Source organism: Kogia breviceps, chromosome 4 (genome assembly GCF_026419965.1).
Source record: "Kogia breviceps isolate mKogBre1 chromosome 4, mKogBre1 haplotype 1, whole genome shotgun sequence".
Classification (NCBI taxonomy): Eukaryota; Metazoa; Chordata; class Mammalia; order Artiodactyla; family Physeteridae; genus Kogia; species Kogia breviceps.
The window spans coordinates 51,014,798-51,034,835 of record NC_081313.1 but is presented as its reverse complement, the minus strand read 5'-3'; the positions used below and the strand labels follow the sequence as shown (position 1 = coordinate 51,034,835).

General features: G+C 36.8%; 1 protein-coding gene across 5 annotated transcripts in view; it reads left to right on the top strand.

Moving 5' to 3' along the window:
- Positions 1-20,038, top strand: part of SREK1IP1 (SREK1 interacting protein 1) — a 73,881-nt gene that overhangs the window by 12,027 nt on the left and 41,816 nt on the right. For 3 of the 5 annotated variants that reach the window (XM_067031034.1, XM_067031032.1, XM_059062328.2), the window contains exon 3: positions 15,028-15,171. In XM_067031034.1, the coding sequence (XP_066887135.1) occupies positions 15,028-15,171 (144 nt within the window). Of the gene's footprint in view, positions 1-15,027; positions 15,172-19,451; positions 19,527-20,038 lie in introns of all 5 variants that reach the window. The other 2 variants (XM_067031035.1, XM_067031033.1) reach the window with 1 other exon arrangement.

Below are 20,038 nucleotides of genomic sequence, written 5' to 3'. Positions count from 1 at the left end.
TTGTGTTGCTTGTAGAGGTAAGACAAAGGTCAACAAAACCCTTCAAAATGTTTTTAATGCCTAAGAATTTGAATATTTGTCAGTGAGGTATGAAAGAGTATTTTCTCTATTATTGTGAAAAGAGTGGTTTAGATTGTACACTTTAAAAAACTTTAATACTGATTGAAAAATATTTTATTGTCAGTATGTTTCAATAATGGTATATTTTTCTTTAAAAGTTTCAAATTAAACATGAATGTGTTGCTAGGTTAACATGGATCTCACTTTTTCATGGCAGAATTTCCTCAGCAAAGTTAGAAGAATGGTAATTTCTATAATGAGTTTTTATTTGAATTTTTTTGAAGTTGGCAACTTCTGAATATTTAAAAGCTACAAGGTTGCTAAGCCTTTGTCCATACAATAAATGTCTCAGATAATTATGACAGTTCTCAGAAAATATGCTAAAATGAGGTTCAATACAGTAGACTCAGTAGTTGAGCATTTGATTACAGCAGTAGGAAATAAAAACATTTTATTTAACTTAAAAATGCTAATCTATTGATATAATATACAGTCATGACCTTTTCTTTGCCATGGGTCTGCTAATTGGTGTTACACACAATCTTTTGAGTGCAAATCATATTTGAAATGTATTTTCTACTTTTTGTAGTTTGTTTCTTCAAAGATGAGCAAGCATTTAAGATTCTTGTAAAGAAATCTGAGTGCAAAATCCTTCTATCATTAGTTCTCAACTAGAGGTGATACAGGTTCCCTGGAAATCTGTGAAGGTTTTTTTGTTTAGTTGCTCATAACAACTGTCATACCGGAGAAGAGCAGTATGACATTTAGTATGTAGGGTCCAGGAACTATGAACATCCTGCAGTGTCTTGGACAGTGAAGAATTGTCTGGCCCAAAATGCCAATGACACCCCCTTTGAGAAAAAAAAGATACCTTTTCTCACTGTTTTAGGTTTTTTTCTCCTATCTTTACAGTCCTCTTACCGAGACCTAATTTGAAAACTGCTTTTTTAAAGCAGTTCGTCTAAATCAAGGCTTTCCAGAAGTACTGCTTTGTTTCATGGAAACAACTACTCTTTTTTTTTCCACATTCATATTTTTTGACTTACATGATACTATGTAAACATATTTTGGAACAATGAATAACAGACTCTTGGTGAAGTAAAATATCAACAGATGGAGTAAAATAAATAGGTATGAGCTGAGGAAAAAGTGATCAAGAAGGTACAATGCCAGGAGAAGCAGGACTAGACAGCATCGTATAAGCCAAAGGAGTAAGGGTTTTCAAGGTTGAGGAGAAATGTCAGGTGTAACAGATAAGATTTGTGAGAAATAGATTGAAAAATGTTCACTGGATTTGCCAGTTAGAATGCTTTGCTGACCTTAGCAAAATCAGTTTAAGTAGAGTTGTAGGTCATGAAACAAACTATGTAGATTCAGGCCTGAATGGTGAGGGATAGGGCCTATGTTATTTCCATTTTTCAAGAAATTTACATGAGAAAAGTAGGGTACTGTCTTAAGGTCCATATGGGCCACTGTAACAAAATAATACAAGCTGGGTAGCTTATAAACAACAGAAATGTATTGCTCACAGTTTTAGAAGCTGGAAGTCCGAGTTCTGGATGCCAGCATGATTGGGTGAAAGCCCTTTTCCAAGTCACAGATTTTTGTTGTATCCCCAGTTGGCGGAAAGGGCTAGGGATCTCTTTGGAGTCTGTTTTAGAAGGCACTAATCCCATTCATGAGGGTACCACCCTTAGAACCTAATCACCTTCCAAAGGCCCCACCTACTAATACCATCACCTATGGGGGTTAGAATTCAACATATGAATTTTGGGGGACACAAACATTCATATCATATTGAATAACTCCTAGAAGGGAATATGGGATAAATGGACGAGTTTATATTTGAAGTATAAGATGTGTATATAGACCAAGGGGATTTTAGAAGAGATCTAGTAGATATTGGAGACAGGAGAAGATTATGGAAGTTTCTCTTAAGAGGTATGACAAGGATACCTCAAGTCTGGAGAAAACTAGGTGAGAAAAATATGCTTGTTTTCAGATACAGAGACAAAGTAGAAAGAGATGCTGCCTGTTAATCTTAATTTTCTTTGTAAATTAGAAGGCAGGATCATCTGTTTTGGGAGGAGGCACTGAGTGGGCCAGGGAATGGTTGAAGAATGATTTAAGTCAGGCATTAGTTTGGAAAAGTCATTAAGGTAAATAGAGGAAGTTGACCAAAGACAAACAAAAAATGAAAAAGTTTGTGTTTGTGCTCATGTCCATGAATGTGTGATTGTGTTCAGGCATTGTTTGGCTGCTCAGGGGTAGGCACAACTCAAAGAAAGGATAGCTTTGACCCAGATTAGTTGTTTTACACTGAGGTACGGTAGAACAGGAATATGAAAGCATCAATGAGGCTTGTAAAAGAGTGTTCAGATGGTCAGGAATGATAGACTAAGAGAAAAATGAAGGGATTAAGTGACTGAAGGTCTTAACGAGATTCAGAAACAGATCTGTGCATGGATGTAAGGGAATAAGGAAGCTAGAAGGATAAAAGGTAATAGTCAGAGTACTATAATATTGGAGTTTAAAATTTCAGACATGATACTGTCCCAGGTGATGACAAGGAGCCTTGTGTGGCCATGGCATCTAGAACGTCAGGGAGCTGAGAAAAGCCATCCAAAGAGATAAGCTGTCCATCCAGGCTATGGAAGGGCTTAAGGTAAAGAGCTAGAGTGTGAGCCAGGCTCCAACAATTTTGGTGGATGGGGCTGTTACACAGCAGCAGAGGGCTGAAGGAGAGCGTAGGGGACTGCTATGTGGAAGCAGTGTTGAGGAGCCTGTAGGATGCTAATAATACAGAGGTAAGCTGTAAAGAAGCATCTGCAGGAAAGAGCCAAGTATCCCTTTAAAAAAGCAATAGAGGGAGCATTCTGTGAACAGGTAGCACAGTTTGTTCACCAGGGACTGAAGGTTTCAGAAGCTGTCATAAAAGATGGGGAGAGAAGGGGGTGATGATTAGTTAAGTCAGAGGAATAGAAAGAGCAATGTGTGGATGAGACTTGAGGGAAATAATATGAATACAGAGGCCTGCACTTTTGGGTGGGAACCAAAATGATAGGGATGTGGAATTAACTGAGTTTAAGAATTCAGAAGTTTATAATGTAGCTTTCATCATCTAAAGACTCAGGACCTTAGGTAGAAACAAAGCCTGGTAAAAATTAGTACTTGTTAGCCTAGTCTGTACACTCTGTAGGCCAAGAAAGAAGTGCATGGGCACCCTAATTATATAACAAGAGTTTTTTTTATAATGCATTGACACATTTTTATCTGCGCAGTCTAAATGAAACTGTAGGTTTTATTGTTACTGGACACTTAGAGTTGCTCACATAGCCACTCCTTGAGTGAGAACAAGGGAGAATATGCCTTTGCTTTTATTGGTACAATAACTGGTAAGAACCTGATACTGTGTATTGAATATCTGCTTGGTGCTAGGGTCTGTACTAAGCAGTTTAAAGATATGATTCATTGCATTTCATTCCTACAACAACCCTGTGAAGTAGGTTTCATAGTCTCCATTTTTATGAACATTCAAAACCATTGGTCTGGCATGTAGGTACAAACCTTAGCTGGCAATTATTAGCTCTGTGACTTTAGGCAAGTTACTTAACCACTCTGTGCTTCAGTTTTGTGCCTGTAAAATGAGATAATTATAGTACTTAGTTCCATAGACTTGTTGTAAAGATTAAATTAGTTAATGCAAGTTTTACATCAATGCTTTGCCAAAAACCATTATTATTATTATTGTTACAAATAATTATTGTGACAAATCAGAAAACAGGCTCAAGAGGATTACTCTGTTATTAAATAGGAAAACTGAAAATTGAAATCTGGTTATTAGTAAGACTTCATACTGTGCCGTGGTGCTTTTTTCCCCATTTAAAAGAATTGTGGTAGGAGATTGGTTCAAGATGGCAGAGTAGAAGGACATGCGCTCTCTCCCTCTTGCAAGAGCACCGGAATCACAGCTAACTGCTGAACAATCATCAACAGGAAGACACTGGAACTCACCAAACAAGATACCCCATGTCCTAAGACAAAGGAGAAGCCACAGTGAGATGGTAGGTGGGGCACAATCACAATAAAATCAAATCCCATAACTGCTGGGTGGGTAACTCACAAACTGGTATAAGAACACTTAGACCACAGAAGACCATGCACTGGAGTGAAGGTTCTGAGACCCACATCAAGCTTCCCAACCTGGGGATCTGGCAATGGGAGGAGGAATTCCTAGAGAATCAGACTTTGAAGGCTAGCGGGATTTGATTGCAGGACTTCGACAGGACTGGGGTAAACAGACTCCACTCTTGGAGGGCAGACACAAAGTAATGTGTGTGCATCGGGACCCAGGGGAAGGAGCAGTGACCCCATAGGAGACTGAACCAGACCTACCTACTAGTGTTGGAGGGTCTCCTGCAGAGGCAGGGTGCGGGGGCTGTGTCTCACCGTGGGGACAAGGACACTGGCAGCAGAAGTTCTGGGAAGCACTCCTTGGCATTAGCCCTCCGAGAACCTGGCATTAGCCCTCGAGAACCTGGCATTAGCCCCACCAAAGAGCTCCATAGGCTCCAGTGTTGGGCCGCCTCAGGCCAAACGACCAACAGGGAGGGAACCCAGCCCCACCCATCAGCAGACAAGCAGATTACAGTTTTACTGAGCTCTGCCCACCAGAGCAACTGCCAGCTCTACCCACCACCAGTCCCTCCCATCAGGAAACTTGCACAAGCTTCTTAGATAGCCTCATCCACCAGAGGGCAGACAGTAGAAGCAAGAAGAACTACAATCCTGCAGCCTGTGGAACAAAAACCACATTCACAGAAAGACAGACAAGATGAAAAGGCAGAGGGCTATGTACCAGATGAAGGAACAAGATAAAACCCCAGAAAAACAACTAAATGAAGTGGAGATAGGCAACATTCCAGAAAAAGAATTCAGAATAATGATAGTGAAGATGAACCAGGAACTCAGAAAGAGTGGAGGCAAAGATCGAGAAGAGGCAAGAAATGTTTAACAAAGACCTAGAAAATTAAAGAACAAACACCTAGAATTAAAGAACAAACAAACAGAGATGAACAATACAATAACAGAAATGGAAAATACACTAGAAGAAATCAGTAGCAGAGTAACTGAGGCAGAAAAACAGATAAGTGACCTGAAAGACAATGGTGGAATTCACTGCCATGGAACAGAATAAAGAAAAAAGAATGAAAAGAAATGAAGACAGCCTAAGAGACCTCTGGGACAACATTAAATGCAACAACATTTGCATTATAGGGGTTCCAAAAGGAGAAGAGAGAGAGAAAGGACCCGAGAAAATATTTGAAGAGATTATAGGCAAAAACTTCCCTAACATGGGAAAGGAAATAGCCACCCAAGTCCAGGAAGCAAAGAGTCCCAGGCAGGATAAACCCAAGGAGAAACACGCTGAGACACATAGTAATCAAATTGACAAAAATTAAAGACAAAGAAAAACTATTGAAAGCAACAAGGGAAAAACAACAAATAACATACAAGGGAACTCCCATAAGGTTAACAGCTGATTTCTCAGCAGAAACTCTACAAGCCAGAAGGGAGTGGCATGATATATTTAAAGTGATGAAAGGGAGGAAACTACAACCAAGTTTACTCTACCCAGCAAGAATTTCATTCAGATTCGACAGAAATTAAAAGCTTTACAGACACGCAAAAGCTAAGAGAATTCACCACCAAACCAGCTCTACAACAAATGCTAAAGGAACTTCTCTAAGTGGGAAACACAAGAGAAGAAAAGGACCTAAAAAACAAACCCAAAACAATTAAGAAAATGGTAATAGGAGTATACATATCGATAATTACCTTAAATGTGAGTGGATTAAGTGCTCCAACCAAAAGACACAGGCTCTCTGAATGGATACAAAAACAACACCCATATATACGCTGTCTAAAAGAGACCCACTTCAGAACTAGGGACACATACAGACTGAAAGTGAGGGGATGGAAAAAGACATACCATGCAAATGGAAATCAAAAGAAAGCTGGAGTAGCAATACTCATATCAGATAAAATAGGCTTTAAAATAAAGGATGTTACAAGAGACAAGGAACAACACTACATAATGATCAACAGATCAATCCAAGAAGAATATATAACAATTATAAATGTATATGCACCCAACATAGGAGCACCTCAATACATAAAGCAAATGCTAACATCTATAAAAGAGGAAATCGACAGAAACACAATAATAGTGGGGGACTTTAACACCTTACTTACACCAATGGACAGATCATCCAAAGTGAAAATTAATAAGGAAACACAAGCTTTAAATGACACAATAGACCAGATAGATTTAATTGATACTTATAGGACATTCCATCCCAAAACAGCAGATTACACTTTCTCCTCAAGTGCACATGGAACATTCTCCAAGATAGATCACATCTTGGGTCACAAATGAAGCCTCAGTAAATTTAAGAAAATTAAAATCATATCAAGCATCTTTTCTGACCACAATGCTGTGAGATTAGAAATCAATTACAGGGGAAAGAATATAAAAAACACAAACACATGAGGCTAAACAATATGGTACTAAATAACTAGGAGATCACTGAACAAATCAAAGAGGAAATAAAAAAATACATAGAGACAAATGATGATGAATACACGACGATCCAAAACCTATGGGATGCAGAAAAAGCAGTTCTAAGAGGGAAGCTTATAGCAATACAAGCCTACCTCAAGAAACAGGAAAAATCTCAAATAAACAATCAAACCTTACACCTAAAGGGACTAGAGAAGGAAGAACAAACAAAACCCAAAGTGAGCAGAAGGAAAGAAATCATAAAGATCAGAGCAGAAATAAATGAAATAGAAACAAAGAAAACAGTAGCAAATTTCAATAAAACTAAAAGCTGGTTCTTTGAGAAGATAAACAAAATTGATAAACCATTAGCCAGACTCATCAAGAAAAAGAGGGAGAGGACTCAAATCAATAAAATTAGAAATGAAAAAGGAGAAGTTACAACAGATGCCACAGAAATACAAAGCATACTAAGAGACTACTACAAGCAACTCTATGCCAATAAAATGGACAACCTGGAAGAATGGACAAATTCTTAGAAAGGTATAACCTTCCAAGACTGAACCAGGAAGAAATAGAAAATATGAACAGACCAATCACAGTAATGAAATTGAAACTGTGATTAAAAATCTTCTAACAAACAAAAATCCAGGACCAGATGGCTCACAGGTTAATTCTATCAAACATTTAGAGAAGAGCTAACACCCATCTTTCTCAAACTCTTCCAACAAATTGCAGAGGAAGGAACACTCCCAAACTCATTCTATGAGACCACCATCACCCTGATACCAAAACCAGACAAAGATACTACAAAAAAAGAAAATTACAGACCAATATCACTGATGAATATAGATGCAAGAATCCTCAAGAAAATACTAGCAAACACAATCCAACAACACATTAAAAGGATCATACACCATGATCAAGTGGGATTTATCCCAGGGATGCAAGGCTTCTTCAATATACACAAATCAATCAATGTGATACACCATATTAACAAATTGAGGAAGAAAAACCATATGATCATCTCAATAGATGTAGGAAAAGCTTTTGGCATAATTCCAACACCCATTTATATAAAAACTTTCCAGAAAGTGGCCATAGAGGGAACCTACCTCAACATAATAAGGGCCATATACGACAAACCCACAGCAAACATCCTTTTCAGTGGTGAAAAACTGAAAGCATTTCCTCTGAGACAAGCATGTCCACTCTCACCACTATTATTCAACATAGTTTTGGAAGTCTTAGCCACAACAATCAGAGAAGAAAAAGAAATAAAAGGAATATGAATTGGAAAAGAAGTAAAACTTGTCACTGTTTGCAGATGACATGATACTATACATAGAGAATCCTAAATATGCCACCAGGAAACTACTAGAGCTAATCAAAGTTGCAGGATACAAAATTAATGCACAGAAATCTCTTGCATTCCTGTATACTAATGATGAAAAATATGAAAGAGAAATTAAGGAAACACCCCCATTTACCACTGTAACAAAAAGAATAAAATACCTAAGAAAAAGCTACCTAGGAAGACAAAAGACCTGTAGTCAGAGAACTATAAGACACTGGTGAAAGAAATTAAAGATGATAGAAACAGATGGAGAGATATACCATATTCTTGGATTGGAAGAATCAATATTGTGAAAATGTCTATACTACCCAAAGCAATCTACAGATTCAGTCCTATCCCTATCAAATTACCAATGGCATTTTTTACAGAATTAGAACAAAAATATCTTAAAATTTGTATGGAGACACAAAAGATCCTGAATAGCCAAAGCAATCTTGAAGAAAAAAAAAAAAAAAAAAAAAAACAGAGCTGGAGGAATCAGACTCCCTGACGTCAGACTATACTACAAAGCTACAGTAATCAAGACAGTATTGTACTGGCACAAAACCAGAAGTAGAGATCAATGGAACAAGATAGAAAGCCCAGAGATAAACCCCACACACCTATGGTCAACTAATCTATGACAAAGGAGGCAAGGATATACAATGGAGAAAAGACAGTCTCTTCAATAAGTGGTGCTGGGAAAACTGAACAGCTACATGTAAAAGAATGAAATTAGAACACTTCCTAACACCATACACAAAAATAAACTCAAAATGGATTAGAGGCCTAAATGTAAAACTGGACACTATAAAACTCTTAGAGAAAAACATAGGAAGAACACTCTTTGACATAAATCACAGCAAAATCTTTTTTGATCCACCTAGAGTAATGAAATAAAAACCAAAATAAACAAATGGGACCTAATGAAACTTCTAAGCTTTTTCAAAGCAAAGGAAACTACAAATAAGACAAAAAGACAACCCTCAGAATGGAGAAAATATTTGCAACCGAATCAATGGACAAAGGATTAATCTCCAAAATATATAAACAGCTCATGCAGCTCAGTATTAAAAAAATAAACAACCCAATCAAAAAATGGGCAGAAGACCTAAATAGACATTTCTCCAAAGAAGACATACAGATGGCCGAGAAGCACATGAAAAGCTGCTCAATGTCACTAATTATTAGAGAAATGCAAATCAAGACTGCAATGAGGTATCACCTCACACCAGTTAGAATGGGCATCATCAGAAAATGTACAAACAACAAATGCTGGAGAGGGTGTGGAGAAAAGGAAACCCTCTTGCACTGTTGGTGAGAATGTAAATTGATACAGTCACTATGGAGAACATTATGGAGGTGCCTTAAAAAACAAAATAGAGTTACTGCATGACCCAGCAATCCCATTACTGGGCATATACCCAGAGAAAACCATAATTCCAGAAGACACATGCACCCCAATGTTCACTGCAGCACTATTTACAATAGCCAGGTCATGGAAGCAACCTAAATGCCCATCGACAGACGAATGGATAAAGAAGATGTGGTACGTATATACAATGGAGTATTACTCAGCCATAAAGAGGAATGAAATTGGGTCATTTGTAGAGACGTGGATGGATCTAGAGACTGTCATACAGAGTGAAGTAAGTCAGAAAGAGAAAAACAAATATCGTATATCAACGCATTTTTGTGGAACCTAGAAAAATGGTGTAGATGAACTGGTTTGCAGGGCAGAAATAGAGACACCGAAGTAGAGAACAAACATATGGACACCAAGGGGGGAAAGAGGTGGGGGGGGGGGTGGGATGAATTGGGAGGTTGAGATTGGCATATATATGCTAATACGTATAAAATGGATAACAAATAAGAACTTGCTGTATAAAAAAATAAATAAAATTCAAAAATTCAAAAAAAATTGTGGTAAAATACATATAACATCATTTGCCATTTTAACCTTCTTTAAGTATACAATTCAGCGGCATTAATTACATTCACAATGTTGTACAACCATCGCCCCTATCTATTACAAAACTTTTTCATCACCCCAAATAGAAACTCTATAAACCTTAAGCAGTACCTCCCCACTCCTCCCTTTCCCCAGACCCTGGTAACCTCTGATCTACTTTCTATCTCTATGAATTTGGCCATTCTAGATATTTCATGTAAGTCGAGTCATATAGTATTTGTTCTTTTGTGTCTGGCTTATTTCCCTTAGCATAATGTTTTTAAAGTTCATTCATGTTGTAGCATGTATCATAACTTTATTCCTTTTTATGGCTGAATATTTCATTGTATGGATACACCACATTTTCTTTATCCATTCATCTATTGATAGACACTTGGGTTATTTTTACCTTTTGGCTATTGTGATTAATGGGCAATGAATTTTGTTGCATAAGGGTCTGAGTCCCCGTTTTCGATTCTTTTGGGTATATACCTAGGAGTGGAATGCTGGGTCATCTGTGTGCAGCTTCTTGAGGAGTTGCCAAACTTTTCCACAGCAGCTCCGTCATTTTATATTCCCACCACAAAAGTACCAGAGTTCCAGTTTCTCCACATTCTTGCCAACACTTATTTTCCTTTCTCTTTTCTTTTTTTAAAATTGTAACTGTCTTAATAGATGTGAAGTGATATCTTATGGTTTTCATTTGCATTTCTCTAAAGACTAATGATGTTGGGTATCTTTTCATGGTCTTACTGGCCATTTGTATATATTCTTTGGAGAAATGTCTATTCAATTTATTTGCCCATGTTTTAATTGAGTTGTCTTTTTGTTCTTGAGTTTTGGGAATTGTATATATACTAAATAGTTAACCCTATCAGATATATAATTTACAAATCTTTTCTTCCATTCTGGAGGTTGTCTTTTCACTTTCATAATAATTTCTTTGCACAAATGTTTTAAATTTTGATGAAATCCAACTTATCAGTTTTATCTTTTGTTACTTGTGCTGTTGGTGTTTTATATGTAAGAATCCATTGCCAAATCCAAGTTAAAGATTTACCCCATGCTTTCTTCTAAGAGTTTTATGGTTTTAGCTCTTATATTGTTGTGGTCTTTAATCCATTTTCAGTCAGTTTTTGCATATGATGTGAGGTGAGGAGTTCAACTTCATTCGTTTACATATGGAAGTCCTGTTGTCCCAGCACCATCTGTTGAAGAGACTGTTCTTTCCCCACTGAATAGACTTGATACCCTTTTCAAAAAGCAATTGGCTATATATGTATGGGTGTATTTCTGGACTCTAAATTTTATTCCATTGGTCTATATGACTATCCTTTTGACACTATCACCCTATTTTGATTACTATAGCTTTATGGTAAGTTTTGAAATCAGGAAATGTGAGTCTTCCACCTTTATTCTTTTTCAAGATTGTTTTGGCTGTTCAGGGTCCCTTACATTTTTGTATGAATTTAAGGATTGGCTTTTCCATTTGTGAAAAAGCCACATTACTCTTTACAGTCAGCTACTAAAATGTTATAACTTGAAATGTCTCTACATATCTGTGGTCAAAATTTAAGTTTCTGGTCATCTAAGAATTTTCTGCTGAGGACTTCCCTGGTGGTGCAATGGTTAAGAATCCACCTGCCAATGCAGGGGACACAGGTTCGATCCCTGGTCCAGGAAGATCCCACTTGCTGTGGAGCAACTAAGCCCATGTGCCACAACTACTGAGCCCACATGCCACAACTACTGAAGCCCACGCACATAGAGCCCATGCTCTGCAACAAGAGAAGCCACTGCAATGAGAAGCCTGCACACCACAACAAAGATTTTTAAAAATTTTTTTAAAAAAGGAAAACTTATTTGTAGCTTTACAAGCAACTTGTCTTATTATCAGTTTAGGGTCAGTTTCATTGAAGTAAGGCTAAAATGGGTATGAGACAAGAGACTTCTGCCAGTGTGGTTATTAAGTATTTTGTTTATATGAAATATTTATTACAGTTTAAGGTGTTTGGATACAAAGCTAGATTAGGTAAAGGAAAAATTGTATCATCAGGAGTTCTGATCAGAATGGCAAGCTGAAGCAACATAGAAAGTCCTCCTTTCTGCTCCAAAAACAGAGAGCTACTGGAGAAAAATAGAGTAACAACAAAAATAAAAATAACCCAGCTGAAAAAGGGAAATCCCCAGGTGTTGGAAAGGAAAAGGAGCTCAAAGCCAGAGCAGGGAATGATAGCTGAAAACAATGAGGTCCACAGGCCTACTGGGTAAACATTTATGGGATATGGAATGAAGCTTTAGACCTCTGTGGGATGGCAGCATGGCCAGAGTGGAGGCTCTTGTTTAAAGCCAGATTGCTCAAAAAAACAGTGAAGCAGGAATTAGAAAAATTCCATCTACTGTCTAGGGAAAGTGATGAGAAAGTTTACTGTGTTTAAGTTCCTATAAAATAATAATTAGAAGAAAAGGAATAATCGAGAATTGGCAACCTGAGCTTATACCTTGTGTAGGTATAAGGAGTGAATTTATACTGCCCCCAGGGAGTCAGGAACTATTTGTCGAAGCTAAGAAATTAACATGAAAAATTGGTCTGGTATCAAATTAAATTTAAAAAGTAAGTCCAGCTTCAAGTCATTATTAGTGAAACTACTTAGAAAACTAAAAACTACATAGAAAATTTTAAAATAAAGGGATGGGGAAAAAAGAGCAGATAGATATTAGGTTGAATATTGTTGATAATCAGCTATTTTACTCACAAAAGTTGCAACTTCATGTGATTCAACTAATAATAACAGAAATTGACAAATCTATAGTGATAAAGGTACTTAAAATTATACTATCAGAAGTTGTTACACAAAAAAGTAAGATGGAGATTTGAACAAAACAGACATCAACAAATAGTGATGTATATTCTTTTAAAATACATATCAAGTTTTTCCCTAAATTTACTACATGATAGGCCATAAAAGAAATCTCAGCAAATACTAAAAAACTGATGTCATACAGACTCACTCTCTGATAACAATGTAATAAATTTAGAAATCAACAAAAGCATAGTCTGAAAGCTCCATATGTTTGGAAACTGAAAAGAACACTTCTGAATGATTCATTTGAAAGAAATCGCAATAGAGAAAACTTGGTTCCAGCAGTATGGCAGACTGGACCCTTCTGTAAACAACTAAGAAACTTGTATAAAATATGCAATACATATTAGATAGATTAGTGTGCTAGAAGAAAGTAAAGAATTAGAGAGTACTTAGAGGCCAGCAACCAAAGGAAAGCAGAACCTCTAGGTTCTAGGAGGTAAGTCTTGAGGGTATTTGCTGAACCCAAGGTTCTTGAACTTCTATTGTCATGTATTGGCAGGGTGCAGGGAGTAAAGGCAAGGCTCAGGGCCCCGCCCAAGATTGGTACCCTACTAGGAGATGCTCTTGTATAAATCTAGGTCTTCCAAAAGGCTTCACCCTTAATTAAGAGAACTAGAAATAAACCCTAGTACAGAGTTATAGTGAATCATTAGTGGGTTGTGAAATCAATTATGTGGTTTCTATCAGCATTGATTTTTTTGAATATCACATGTCATAATGCTTCATGTAATTTTTGTGGGTTAGTGTGTATATGTATATGAATGTATATATGAATATACTTGGTTGCATTGTTATTTTTTAGCATCTGTCAGCCCTAGTCAAAAGAATTCAAAAGCTACTGCCTTAGAGAAGCTGTGCCATGTGTGCACAGAGAGACGTGTATAGCTACGCATTTCAGCATTATTTATAATAGCAAAATACTAGAAGCCATCTAAGATCCTATCAGTAGTAGAAAGGATAAATATATTTTTATATAATGGGACATTATTCATCAGATAAAATGAAATAATTATATCTACTTATGTTAACATAGATAAATCACAAAACAATACTGAATGACAGAAACAAGTTACAGAATGATAGGTAAGTATAATTGAGTTTATGTTAAAAAATAATAAAAATACAATATGCTGTTTTGAAAAGATAAGACACCAACTTCAGTATACCAACTTCTGAAGAGAGAATGGAATGGGATTGGGGCAGGGTTCCAAGGGATGGTGCAAACTCTCCAACTTTGTGTATGTGTGTGTGCACACACACATGCAGTTTTTCACTTTTAAAAAATTAAGTGAATAAAACAAAATGTTAACATGTGGGTGATAAGCACTTAGGTATTATTAGTGATTTTATCTCTTATACTTTTCTGGTGTTTGTATTCAATAATATTTGATTTTTTAATTGCATCATGCCATAAGTAGATAACTGTTGTAGGTTTTTAAAAATTAACTTATTTTGGGCTGCATTGGGTCTTTGTTGCTGCACGTGGGCTTTCTGTAGTTGCAGTGAGCGGGGGCTACTGATCGTTGCTGTGTGCAGGGATGTCATTGCAGTGGCTTCTCTTGTTGCAGAGCACAGGCTTTAAGCACTCAGGCTTCAGTAGTTGTGGCTCGTGGGCTCTAGAGTGTGGGCTCAGTAGTTGTTGTGCACGGGCTTAGTGGCTCCGCGGCATGTGGGATCTTCCCAGACTAGGGCTCGAATCTGTGTTCCTTGCATTGGCAGGAGGATTCTTAACCACAGCGCCACCAGGGAAGCCCTGTTGTAGTTTTCTTATAGGGAGAATCTTTAAGGACTGAATGATGTCAGAATTAGAATCTTAGGTGTTAGAATCAAGGTTTTGAAGAACATGTTCAATTATGTTATTATGGCACCTTTAATTAGGTGACAGCTGTGTAATTGCATGATTATAGTAGTCAAGCAGAGAAGCAAAAAGGTATATGGGAAAGGAATAAAACATAAAATCCAACGTTGAGAATATTTTCTTTAGTACATAGTAAGTACATTAATTCAATATCCTGAAATCCATAAGAAGTAACCAAAAAGCATGCTTATTGAATTAGAAACCCTGTTAAAGAAAAGAAAAAGTTCTCTGAATGTTTCATTCAGGTAAAGCAAACTACCACCCACTGAATAAAAGTTAAAACTAAACATTATATTACTAAAATTGTAACTTGTTGCTTAGTGAACAAACACAGCAAAAAATATAATGTATCTATAGTTTTGTCATTCATATTTTTTTGTTTGTTTTACTTAGCTGGTCACCTGACTTTTGAATGCCGCAATTTTCTCCGAGTAGACCCCAAAAGGGACATAGTTTTGGATGTCAGCAGCACAAGTAGTGAAGAGAGTGATGAAGAGAATGAAGAACTGAATAAACTGCAAGCATTACAAGAAAAAAGTAAGCAATACTTTTTTTCCCCCTCCATCCTTTAAAAATGTTTCTAAATGTTCTGCTGTATTATGTCATGTTTATCTATTGTTCTATTATATTTGTCATTAAGATGTCTTTTGCCTCTTATGTAAGAAGTACTGCATAGGTAAGGAAATAGGCTCTGAACATTGTAAATAATTTGCCCAAAGTCAAACAAGTGGTCAGTGATAGAACCAACAGGCAAGTCTATTTCTGATTCCACAACACAGGTTTTATTGTGTTTTGTTTTGTTTTTCCATCTTACTGGAATGTATCACATGGTACAAAGAGTCTGATTTAAGATTTGATTTCTATTCCTATTTGGCTACTTTTTAGTATGTGACTTTTAAATCACTTAACTGCTCTGAACTTCAGTTTCCTTGTGGGATAACACAAAGGATTGGATTGTCAAATCACACTCATTCATATCAGAGATCTTAGCAGTGTCAAGCTTTACTAATACAATTGACCCTTGAACAACATGGGTTTGAACTGCATGGGTCCACTTTTATGCAGATTTTTTTCAGTAATACATACTGCAGTACTATATAAGCTGCAGTTGGTGGAATCTGCAGATGTGGAACCATGGATATGGAGAAACCGCATATATGGAGGGCAACTATAAGTTACACTTGGACTTTGGACAGCACAGAGGGGCAACATCCCTAACCCCTGTGTTGTTCAAGGGTCAACTGTAATTTCAAGTATACAAGTGATCATGAGGCATAGGCAAAGCAGCAAGAGTTCCAGGACTACAGTACAATCTCCCAGGTACCCACTCTGGCCAAGGTTAACATAAACGGTTTCTATATTACTTACACGAAAGAAAGTCATTCTGGTCATGAAGCATCTCAATTTTATGCCCATAGTTACATTTTCCAGGGATTATGGATTTGTGCCCCATAAATCCCTAGATTCCAGGATTATTTGCCATAAACAATCTTAGACATACTGCTATAAGCAGTTTATAAATAAGGATTCTCTTGCCAACAGCTTGATCATGGACTTCTAGCTTTCAGAACAGTAAGGAAGTAAATTTCTGTTATTTAAGCCACACCCCTCCTCCCCCGACAAAAAAGGATTCTCTGGCTAGCAAGTAATTTATTTCCAGGAGGTCTGTCATTAGCATGTAGATGAAGAGATTTGACCAAGTTACCTTCTTTCTTTCCTGGGACATTCTCCTTTCCCCTCAAAAAGAGGACAGATTTCAGACCACTGTTTAACCATTTGTTTCCATCTTATGTATAAAATAACCTGTCCTTGCAATGGGGTTTTTAGGGATAAAATGTGATGCTGTATGTGAAAATATTTTGTAAACTACAAAATGTTATATGGTAGTTGTCACACAGAAGCAAAATGGAAGTTATTTGTATATGGGTTTAGGCATGGCATGAGAGAGATACAAAAAAGGTTAAACTTATTTTAGATCATCAGAGAACAGTAAATGCTTAAAAAAATTTTAACCTTTCTATATTATATCCGGTGAAGGTAAGTGAAAAAGTCAAATGCCAGGATACTAGGACAAGCTGAGAAGGCAGAAGAGGGATAGTGTTGCAAAGAAAGCAAACAAGAGTAACAGTAAATATGAGTATATACAATTTAAGGGTAAAGATAGCTGCTTGAATATAAATATTTACTTTGGGGACTTCCCAGGCAGTCCAGTGGTTAAGAATCTGTGCTTCCACTACAGGGGGCATGGGTTCAATCCCTGGTTGGGGAACTAAGATCCTGCATGCTGCAGGATCTTTATACATAAGTAAAGATATATATTTACTTTTGCTCCCTACTGAAACAACACTAAAATAGTAGTAGAAGAAATTTTTAAAGACATAAACTCACAAGGAGAAAGAAAATAAGAGTCAGAAAATTTTGCTGAAAAGCAGATGGGTTAGTGATAATGGACTGAACACTTTAAGAGAGCTCAACCCTTTAACAGTGTGGAAAGCTGAGAAGTAACCTGATTATACACTGTAAAATCCCCTAAAGTCTTGATGATGAGTATCCTTGGGTATTTCTGGAAGTGAGAATATTTGTAAGACTAAAAACAGGGATTGGTTAAAAGCCTGAGGTAGTTAGATGTTCTGTTCCCTTTCCCTACTCTGTGAAGCCCTGTTGCCTCAGCAGACTGCCACCTATTTTCTAGACAGGTAAGACAAACGGTCTTTAAACTGGGACACACCAAACACAAATGAAATTAGTTAATAAAGGTTAGATACAGAATGGTGAGAGCCTTCTAGGCATCTTCACCTATTTGGTTCCCAGACATATATCACCTAGGCAGAAGATTTGAAGATACATCTCTGGGAAATCTGACCAATCTAAGAAGAATGAAATAAGGATACTGACATTAGGGATTCTTCAAAGACAAGGCCTCACCAGATTATCAGTGAAGTCCAGATTTTCAAGCTTTGCTTGCTAAAACCTTCCAGTCAGCTTTTTAGACAATGAGGAGCACTAAATTTCTGAGGAAAGAGTCTCAGATGAAATATAGATACCAAAACAAAAAACAGAAAAAATCAACTTGAAAAATACGAGTCTGTACAGGGAGAAAACAGAAATCATTAATATTTAGTTTCATAGAAAGATAAGATACACCGTGCATGAAACATGAATAAGATACTGTAAAGAAGAACAAAAACAACAAAAGAGCTTTTGAAAATTAAAAAAGAAGCAGACGTGGAAAACTTGATAGAGTTGGAAGATAAAGTTGAAGAAAAATAAGAAGAGCAAAAAGAGAGAAAAAAGATAGAACAATTGAAGGGTCATTCTAGGAAATACTTCATTCAAATGAGTCCCAGAAAAAGAAAACAAAATTTTTTCAAGAACTGAAGAATTAGTTTCCAGATGAAAAGGTTCAACAAGTACCAGGCACAGTGGTAAAAGGAGACTCACACAAAGGCACACCATTATGAAACGTCATATCATAGGAAACAAAAATATATAATCCAGACTTCGAGTTGAGGTTAAAACAGGACATAGGTGAAGGATCAGGAGTCAGAATAGTTTTGTACTTCTCTAAGGCAATACTGGAAGCTAGTAGAATATGGATAATGCTTTCAAATTTTTGAAGAAAAATTATATCCAAATTAGAATGATATACCCAACCAAATTATCAACCAAGTGTGAAAGTAGAATAAAGACATTGTGAGACATTCAAAGTCTCAGAAAAGAATTTGCCTCTCACTTACCCTTTCTTAGAAAAGCCCTGGAATAAGTGTTTTACCAAAGTACGGGAATAGACTGAAAAAAGAAAGACAAAGAATGTAGGAAATAGAAAAGATAAGAAGAGAAATTTGTAGCATGCTAGTAAAGAGAAAGCCCAGAAAGACAGCTGCGCCAGAATAGAGAGCAGCCCAGCCACATAGGAACACAACAAAAGATACTAGGACAGAAAGCCTAAGACCCTTAATTCCACAAGGACACTTTCTACCCCATTCATCTATACTGCTCTGGTTTTTTTTTAAATAGATGCATAAAACTTTAGAATTAGGAAGAATCTTTAGAACAAATAGTTTAAAAACCAGTTTTGTAGAGAAAGAAAATGAGAACGAGTGATTTTCCAAAGTAGAGCCAGCACCATGATCCAGGTTTCTTTCCTACTAGTCCTGTACCATTTTCATTACAATGTGCTGCTCTCCTACCTTAGAGATCATCCAGTCTATTGGTTCTTGACCTTTTTTTCCTTATCACATCAATCTTGAAGGATAAAGTACACTCCCACCATGAATAGTGGTTTATTCTAGAGGTGATTTTCAATCAGAAGACCTGGGACAGATCTGCCCTGGGAGAAAGGGTGGGGGGAGTTAACATATAATAACCTCCAGGACAGGGAATAGTTGGTGAGGCTTCCTTATTAGCATCAGCTTTCCCCTAACCTCACATTGAGAATGGCTTCTTCAATCTAGCTTTTCTCCCTTTTTTTTCCTTAAAAGGTATGCTTGACCATACCTGAGTCACTTTAAAGACTCAGAATTTGTGTTCCATCTCATGACTTCCACCCAGGACAGTGTTCATTCCAGTATGTCATAGAGATTCCAATAACAAAGTATTATAGAAGGGGTCTATATTTATTTCATGGTCACCTGATGGAATCCCAGTGACCCATACCCAAATAAACCATAGATTGGTTCCTAAGCACACGAGGAAGGGGCCTAGAGGTTGTGGTTGTTAGTTCCACTGATAACTTGCTGATATTGCTCAGAATCTCTGAAAGGGTGAGGATGAAATACTGACTGATTGAGTTTGAGTTCTTGACCTACATCCTTTAGGTAGTCCTGGGGGCTCCTTGAATCCTTCCTTGGTCCTTAGAGTTAGAGAGCTTTGTACCAACACTCTTGAATACGGTAAGTTTTTGTTTTTGTTTAATGATAGAATAAAAATAGTGAGCCATGAGAAAGCAACTAATTTTTAGTTACTTATCTATTTAGTTGTCCTGCTGTTACAAAATAGAGACATGAAAAGGGAAAAAAGAGAAATGTCACAAAAAACTGAGTCTCGAAACATTTTTGTAGTTTTGCTTTCTATTTTGTTTCTGCACATATTTGCTTCTATTATATTTCATATTTTTAAATGTTGATTTAATATCATTCATTGAAAACAAAAGACTAAATGACAAATAATATCGATTTTGATTTATTACATCATAATCAATTATTGATGCAAATTAGGAAATGTGAGAGCAAGACTTGACATGGATGGGAACAAACATTATTGTCTTACTATGCTGAGACCTGTGCAGCCTTAGAAAATTATATCACCAAGAAAAAGATCAAATGACGAAAGCAAGGATAATAAGCTCTTACTGACTCACTGTTATGTGTGTGTATGTATGAACATGCTTACTGTCTAGGGGTAC